The sequence below is a fragment of the Myxine glutinosa genome, chromosome 1, assembly GCF_964187855.1.
Source record: "Myxine glutinosa chromosome 1, kmMyxGlut1.1, whole genome shotgun sequence".
NCBI classification, from domain to species: domain Eukaryota; kingdom Metazoa; phylum Chordata; class Myxini; order Myxiniformes; family Myxinidae; genus Myxine; species Myxine glutinosa.
The window spans coordinates 178,790,722-178,799,267 of record NC_136261.1 but is presented as its reverse complement, the minus strand read 5'-3'; the positions used below and the strand labels follow the sequence as shown (position 1 = coordinate 178,799,267).

General features: G+C 40.6%; 1 protein-coding gene across 4 annotated transcripts in view; it reads left to right on the top strand.

Moving 5' to 3' along the window:
* LOC137431456 (uncharacterized) overlaps positions 1-8,546 on the top strand; it is a 58,897-nt gene that overhangs the window by 7,337 nt on the left and 43,014 nt on the right. For 2 of the 4 annotated variants that reach the window (XM_068122802.2, XM_078780634.1), the window contains exons 3-6: positions 5,115-5,190; positions 5,299-5,458; positions 5,704-5,749; positions 6,279-6,337. In XM_068122802.2, coding sequence (XP_067978903.2) covers positions 5,115-5,190; positions 5,299-5,458; positions 5,704-5,749; positions 6,279-6,337 — 341 coding nt within the window. Of the gene's footprint in view, positions 1-5,114; positions 5,191-5,289; positions 5,459-5,703; positions 5,750-6,278; positions 6,338-8,546 lie in introns of all 4 variants that reach the window. The other 2 variants (XM_068122793.2, XM_068122812.2) reach the window with 1 other exon arrangement.

The window sequence follows — 8,546 nt, the reverse complement described above, 5'->3', positions numbered from 1 at the left end:
ATATATATATATATATATATATATATATATTATATATATATAGATATATATATATATATATATATATATATATATATATGTATATATATATATATATATGTATATATATATATATATATATATATATATATATATATATATATATATATATATATATATATATATATATACATATATATATACATATATATATATATATATATATATATATATACATATATATACATATATATATATATATATATATATATATACATATATATATATATATATATATATATTATACATATATATATATATATCTGTATATAAATATATATATACATTTATATTTATATACAGTCACGTGAAAAAGTAAATACACCCCATGTAAAGTTTTGACTTTTTCAACATATTTCAACATACAGCTATTTGATGTTCATTTCAACAATATTGATAAAGGTGATATAATATAACAAATATCATGAAACATTTACATTTTGTAGTCCATTGTATAATTTAAATAAACATGAATGCAAATTTCGCATGTGGAAAAAGTAAGTACACCCCTACATTTATCACTACTTCAAATACCTAGAATTAGAATCAGGTGCACCAGCTCAGGTGCAAATGATTAGAACATCGTTAGAGAGGATCTTGGAGGAACCTGTCTTATTTAAACCTCAGACATTTAGTTTGGTTTGCTCTTTGTTGTTGAAGTGTGCAGCGTCACCATGCCTAGATCAAAAGAGCTCTCTGAGGCCTTCAGAAAGAAGGCAGTGGATGCCTACGAGTCTGGGAAGGGATATAAAAAGATCTCCAAACAATTTGAAATCAATCATTCGACTGTGCGGAAGATCATCTACAAGTGGAGAAGATTCCAAAGAACTGCCAACTTGTTCAGGCCAGGCCGCCCCAGCAAGTTCAGCCAGAGAGCAGACCGCAAGATGCTGAAAGAAGTCTCTAAGAACCCCAGAATTTCATCACGGGACCTCCAGGTAGCTCTTGCCACTGTTGATGTCAAAGTGCAAGAGTCTACCATTAGAAAGAGGCTGCACAAATTTGATCTACATGGGAGGTGTGCCAGGAGGAAACCTTTGCTGTCCAGAAAGAACATCAGGGCATGACTAAAGTTTGCCAATGAACACCTAGGCAAAGACCAGCACTTCTGGAACAATGTGCTCTGGACAGATGAGTCAAAGGTAGAGCTATTTGGCCACAGTACCAGAAGACATGTTTGGCGAAAACCAAAGACAGCATTTGACTACAAGAACCTGATACCAACTGTAAAGCATGGTGGTGGAAATATTATGGTTTGGGGCAGCTTTGCTGCATCAGGGCCTGGGCAGCTCACCATCATAGAATGCACTATGAATTCTTCATTGTACCAGAGGGTGCTTGAGGATAATGTGAGACCATCTGTCGGAAAGTTGAAGCTCAACCAAAGGTGGACCTTGCAACATGACAATGACCCTAAACATACCAGTAAATCCACCAAGGAATGGCTGAAAAGAAAGAAATGGAGGGTTCTGGAATGGCCAAGTCAAAGCCCGGATCTAAATCCCATCGAGATGTTGTGTGGGGGGATTTGAAACGAGCTGTGCATGCAAGAAACCCCTCAAACATCGCACACCTGAAATAATTCTGCATGGAGGAGTGGGCAAAAATTTCTCCCAGTCGATGTCAGAGACTGGTCGACAGTTATAAGAAAGCCTCCTTGAGGTTGTTTCTGCCAAAGGGGGCAATACCACATATTAGAGCCAAGGGTGTACTTACCTTTTCCACATGTGAAATTTGCATTTATGTTTATTTAAATTATACAATGGACTACAAAATGTAAATGTTTCATGATATTTGTTATATTATATCACCTTTATCTATCAATATTGTTGACATGAAGATCAAATAACTGTATGTTGAAATATGTTGAAAAAGTCAAAACTTTACATGGGGTGTACTTGATTTTTCACGTGACTGTATATGTATACGCGAGTTATGGCCGCCTGCCTGAACAAATTGCAATACAGTATATTGTCACCTTCAGTCAGGCCAGGCCACCAGGTCCGTGAAAGACTTTGGCCAAAACCTTCCCTTGCCGATCTGACAAGAAGGTGGGAATAATTGGTGCTATTTAATGTCGTAACACCAGAAGCAGTCGTAACAGTCATGGTAACAGCTATAACACGACTGCAGACTACAATGAAAAAGGAAGCACGACGATTGAACATAAATGGGAATAAGCATGTTACTGGATCCTTCGCTTGAACAGGCATCGGTTGCAGAATAATTTTGGTGTGAAAATGCAAGGCAGCTTGCACTAAACGTCATTCTTATTTTACGTTGAGGTTTACTATGAATGCACAACTACACAGAGGTTAAATAAAATATATATAACCACCTTTAGAGGCCATTTTTCCCCGCAAAGCGGGGGTTGGCCTTTTTCGGGAACCGTGGTTGTTGTTGTTTTTCGGGCCCCTTTTTGAAGCAATGTTTTACGGCCGGATGCCCTTCCTGACCCCAACCCTTTTTGCCGCCTTTAACGACAAACAGGGAATTACCAGTGAACTGGTACTCAAATATACTCAAATAGGTTATTAAAATATATTACATACAATATACCAGCAGTGGCCCATGGAACGAAGTTCCACGGAAAACTCTCCCTTTGTTTGGGCAGTGTATACGATTTATTAGTATGGTATTAATACGTCATCGCGGCACTATTTATTATCTTCAATGATAAAAGTCCTTCTTGGCCATGGGAGATAACATCGTGGGTTCTAAAATAATACACCGCTTTAATAATGAACGTTTGTTAGTGCAGTATTATTGGCCTACACGTACTGCCTTTGGAAGACCCTTGACAAGTGTGCTTTTGATATGATTTTAACAATCGCTTTGTTTGTATTTCACACTGAAGGAAAAACGAAAAGGTAGAGCATGGTGATTGTGATATATGACAGGTTCGACTGCTTTGACGACGTGTTCGGCCTGAACGAAGCCTTACCTTAATGACCTCATTACGATGTCATTAAGGTAAGAACGAAGCCTGGATGACATCATCTATCTATAATTCCAGTAATCTCTGTGTGTATGTTTGTATGTTTGTATGTTTGTATGTTTGTATGTTTGTATGTTTGTCTGTGACCGCTGTTTCTCGACAACCACGGGTCCGATATACTTGAAACTTGCCAGGTATATTGCTGGGGACCCGAGGATGTGCCTTTTCAAGGTTTCATATTAATCGGACAAGTAGTTACCGAGCTATGGCGATTTCTTTACCAAACTCCGCAAGCCGTTCGCTTTGGACCAAACCATTGCATGTAAATAGAGGGGGGGGGATTGTCACCGTACTCGCAAGCCGTTCGCTTTGGACCAAACCATTTCATGTAAATAGAGGGGGGGGATTGTCACCGTACTCGCAAGCCGTTCGCTTTGGACCAAACCATTTCATGTAAATAGAGGGGGGGGATTGTCACCGTACTCGCAGGCCGTTCGCTTTGGACCAAACCATTTCATGTAAATAGAGGGGGGGGGGGGATATAATTTTAGATATATATATAGTACGGGCATGCCCTAGTAGACATAATGACGAAGCGTTATGGCCGGACACAAAACTGCCGCTACTTTAATATATAGATGACGTATATTGTATTGTATACAATATTGTACATACAATACTGTATATGACAAAATCTTTTATTTTCAATGCCAAATTTTGAGATACTCGAGCCCTCCAAAAATATGTCGGCCATGACGTCATTGCCAGATCTATAGTCACATCAAGTTTTTACAAGACACTAACCATTTGAGTCCCAAAAATGAGTAACCACCGTTTAGAGGCCATTTTTCCCCGCAAAGCGGGGGTTGGCCTTTTCGGGGACCGTGGTAGTTGTTGTTTTTTGGTCCCCTTTTTGAAGCAATGTTTTACGGCCGGATGCCCTTCCTGACGCCAACCCTTTTTGCCGCCTTCAACGACAAACAGGGAATTACCAGTGAACTGGTACTCAATTAGCCGACCTCGGAAGGATGACAGGCTGAGTCAACCCCCCTGGCGTTAATTCAGCGATCGACCGGGATTCGAACCCAGGATCCTAGGATCCTAAGCCGGCACCCTAGCCGCTAGCCCAACACCAGGGATAAAAATCCCACCCAAAAATGAGTGACAGATGAAATACGCACAGTTTACCATGATAAAAAAAGCTCAACACGCACACCCACTTCACCTCACAATTCAGAATCGCGTTTTAAGAAAAGGTCAGATCAGTTGGTCTCTAACTACCGTTTGCTGACAAAAACTACTGTGTATGTTAAGAAATAAAGAGAAGTTTATTCGTTTTTTTATTTTGTATCATGTGGTAAGGACTGACAGTATGACCTCGAGGTACGACACTCGCCTCCAAGCTGGCTAGCCTCGGTTAGAATCCCGACGCAGCTATAAACTGTCATCCAGGTGTTTCACAGGCAGGGTGATTCATCAATGTGTGTGCCGTCACTCGGATAGATGTTAAGCTGGGCGTCCCGTCTGCTGGCATTATTTGTTTAATTGGTGTATTTCTTTAAGTTGATGAAAAAAGATAAACCTTTGGGGCCGGATAAACATCTGAGTGTATTGAAAGAAATGGCAGAGCAGATAAGCATGTTGTTAACATATTTAATAACAGTTAAAAATAAGGGAAATTAATAACAGTCAATACTGCAGCAGCGAATGTGTGCAGACATATGGTCTGTAATCTTCATCAATTTTAATGATCTTTTTAAAAAATCAATTTTATCAAAAATTATTATCAAATAATAATTATTATTTTCAATTATTATTATTATTATTATTATTATTATCAAAAAATATTATTATCAATTATAATTATTATAATAAAATATATTATTATTTATATATTATATTATCAAATATTAAGATAATAATAATTATCAAATAACAATTATTTTGATCATTATCAAAAACAATTTTATCAATGATCATCAATTTTAATGACTGAACCTTAATTTTTTTTTCAAATCGTCATTTAAAACTGTGTTCAGAAGGGCAATTACCAATACAAGAAGAAATTGTTTGTTTTGCTAATATTGCCGTGTGTTCTACCATCACTTTGTACAACCTGTTTGTGTTTTTTCATCAGAGCCATCACTAAGCCTAAGAAGGTGGGACTACTGGGATTGGATAGACAACCTGCCTGAAATGTGCAATGGCAACATGTAAGTGTGGAATAAAATGTGCGCAATACGATGCCCATTCATGACGAACGCTTGACGTTGGCAGCATTACTGAATCTGTTCCATTGCTGCATTTTCGAGAACATGCAGAAAGAAGCCAGAGTTAGGCTGGGCCATGCAGCAGGCTGCACAGTGCACCGATGTACACACTGCACAAGGGAAAGGCCGGCTGTTCATTCGGATTGCTCTGATGCGAGGGCTTCTTCCGACTGCGCTCCACATCCTTGCTAGAGACCCTCAGCTGCTTGAGGTAATGTTGAGAGTTCTGATCATTATTGACTCCTTTCTTTTCATTCGATCTTGTCGACATACATTTCCGCCTAAATGTCACACTGACATAAATTGGTAGGAACTATTATAACTGTAACTTAACTGTGCCAAGTTCCTGCAAGCTTTTCCTTGTTTGTTTGATCCTCTTAAGTAAATGGGAATCAAAGTACAAAATGCATTTTGCAACTTCGCCTCTAATTCTTGTGTATGCGTTGTGACTTGCAGTGGTATGATCCAATGTGTTCAATAATCGGAAACGAAGATCTATTTGGTGAGTGGGGTCCACCCTCTCTTCCTGCACCCCCCCCCTCCCCCTCTATCCACACTACCCCCAAACATTCCCGATGCATAGAAAAGGTGGGATTGGGAAGATTAGCAGATGTCAGGTATTATTGGCCCAAGAGACTCTTGTCTCCCTGCTTTGTGCGTATGTATGTATGTATGTATGTATGATCAGGGTATGCACATGCGTATGAGGGCTCATGGCTGATCCGAATGTGAGTGCCAACGTTTGTGGCTGATTTAGGCACTCTTTTTGGAGCTTTTGGCTGATCTGGGTCCTCGTGTTGAGGAACTTTCTGAGGCCCGTGTTGGAATATCATAATCCTATTTCTAAATTTTGATCTTATTATTGATCAGCCAATCCTACCATTCTGCTCTGCGAAAAACAAATTATTTAAGGCTGTCAAAAAGGCTAACCTGTCTTGGTTGTCGTTTAAAATATTTTTTCCTCAGGAGGATCATAGACCCAATTAATCAATATTGATTGATTTTTTTTTCTTTCTGATTTCCTTTTCCAGAGTTATTTCTCTCATTGCTCTCAGTTGCATCACACATGAAGTTTGAGCTCGACTTGCAGGTACAGTATTTTTGTTTGAATGAAAGTGTGGTTTGTACTATTTGGTTGTGAAATGGGGCCCTCTTGCATTTCCAATCACTTTTGTTGCTCCATCGATAGCAATCGATAAGTTGCACAAATAAATTAAATGAGTGGACAAATGCAAGAATATAAACTCGCTGGTCCTCTGAAGAACAATGTATGTGTCTAGTGCTAACTAAGTAGAATATACCAAAGCCTCGTCGATACTTGTTGATGTAGTTTAAAAGCTTAAAAGGTTCAGCCAAAGCAACTCGGAATTTGTTTTCGTAAATATACATAAGTTGAAAGTTAAACTCAAATGATTGATCAGGCTAAAGCGGGTGATCGTGTGTAATTACATTGCATAATGCCAGGCACAGCACAAGAGTGGGAGTTGTACTGTAAAAGTATGAGGCAGATATATTTGAGTGGTACCACTGAAGTCTGTGACCGATTTACAAATGCATTTTTATCCCTTGTGTGGGATTTAAAGGTTATTTTCCTGGTGTGTACCCCGGTATAGAATAGGTACACCATATCCCTGCGTGTCGTAAGAGGCGACTAAAAGGGTTGGCATCAGGAAGGGCATCCGGCCATAAAACATTGCCTCAAAAAGGAAACCATTACAATTACATATGGGCAGGGTACAGCCCGAAGTACCCCGTGGGGGACCTCACTCCCTCTCGTCAAAAATCAAGGTGGGGAACCCAATCGAAGCAAGGGTGGAAATCACTCCATTTATGATGACGAAACGTCTGATGCCCGACGTGGAGATCGGTTTCTGAGGTTTGGGACATGGAATGTAGGGACAATGACAGGGAGATCAGGAGAAGTGGTGGAAGTATTGGTCAGAAGAAGAGTGGACATATGTTGTGTGCAGGAGACGAGATGGAAGGGAAGTGGTGTGAGAATGGTGAAGGGTAGGCAGGGACAGAAATATGTTTGTGTGGCAAGGGTTCCCAGAGGGCGTGAATGGTGTTGGTGTCCTGTTTTCTGAGGAGTTTGTAGACAGTGTGGTGAGTGTGACTAGAGTGAGTGAAAGGTTGATGATGGTGAAAATGATGATTGGAAAGCTCTTGGTGAACGTCAATCTCAGGATATGCTCCGCTGGTTGGTCGGAGCGAGAATGAGAAGGACAAGTTCTGGTGTGCAATAGAGAAGCTGATGGAAAACGTGAAAGATGAGGAAGTTGTTGTGGTAGGAGGAGACCTAAATGGACATGTGGGAAGAAGTATGGACGGTTTTGAGGGGGTTCATGGGGGTTACGGATATGGTGTGAGGAATGGAGAAGGTGAAAGGATTTTGGAGTTTGCTGATGGAGCTGGTTTGTTGATTTGTAATACTCAGTTCCAGAAAGAGGATAATAAGTTTGTTACATACACGTTAGGTGGGTCGACGACAACCGTTGACTACCTCATGGCATGTAGGCGAGATAGGGGGCACCTCCGGGGCACCAAGGTGATCCCGGGGGAGGAGGCTGTTTCACAGCACTACTTGGTTGTCTGTGACACAAGGGTGAAAGGTGCGAGGAGAGCTCGGCGGGTGACGTACCAACCGAGAATGAAGGTGTGGAGGTTGAAAGAGGTGACAGTGAGGGAGGCATTAAAAGAGAGGCTGGGTGTGGAAGAGGATGATGTTGTTGAGCTTGAAAGTGGTTGGATGTCAATGAAAGATAGTCTGTTGGGAGTCGTTGGTGAGGTATGTGGATGGACAAAAGGACCACCGAGGCACTCGGAAACATGGTGGTGGGATGATGGAGTTGGAAAGAGGATTGACGAGAAGAGGAAGAAGTTCAATGAGTGGCAGAAGGCGAAGGGTACGGGGGCAGAAAAGGCAGAGCATGAAAGTTATAAGGCAGCCAAGAAGGCTGCAAAGAAAGAGGTAGCAAAGATGCAGAAGGCCTGTAGGAAAATGTTCAGAGAACGCTTGGATTCAGAAGAGGGTCAGAGAGCGGTATTCAGGATTGCAAAGCAGATAGCAAAAGAGAGGTGTGATGTGATGGGGTGAGTTGCTTGAAGCATGAAGTGGGACAAATCATTGTGGACCCAGATGGAATTAAAGGAAGATGGAAGAGATATATGGAAATGCTGTTGAATGCAGAGAATGAATGGGTTGGCAACATAAAGAGTAACCCAGTTTTAGGACCAGCAGAGAAGATAACTTGGGAGGAAGTTGAGGAAGCGATAAAAGCAATGATGAGTAAAAAAGC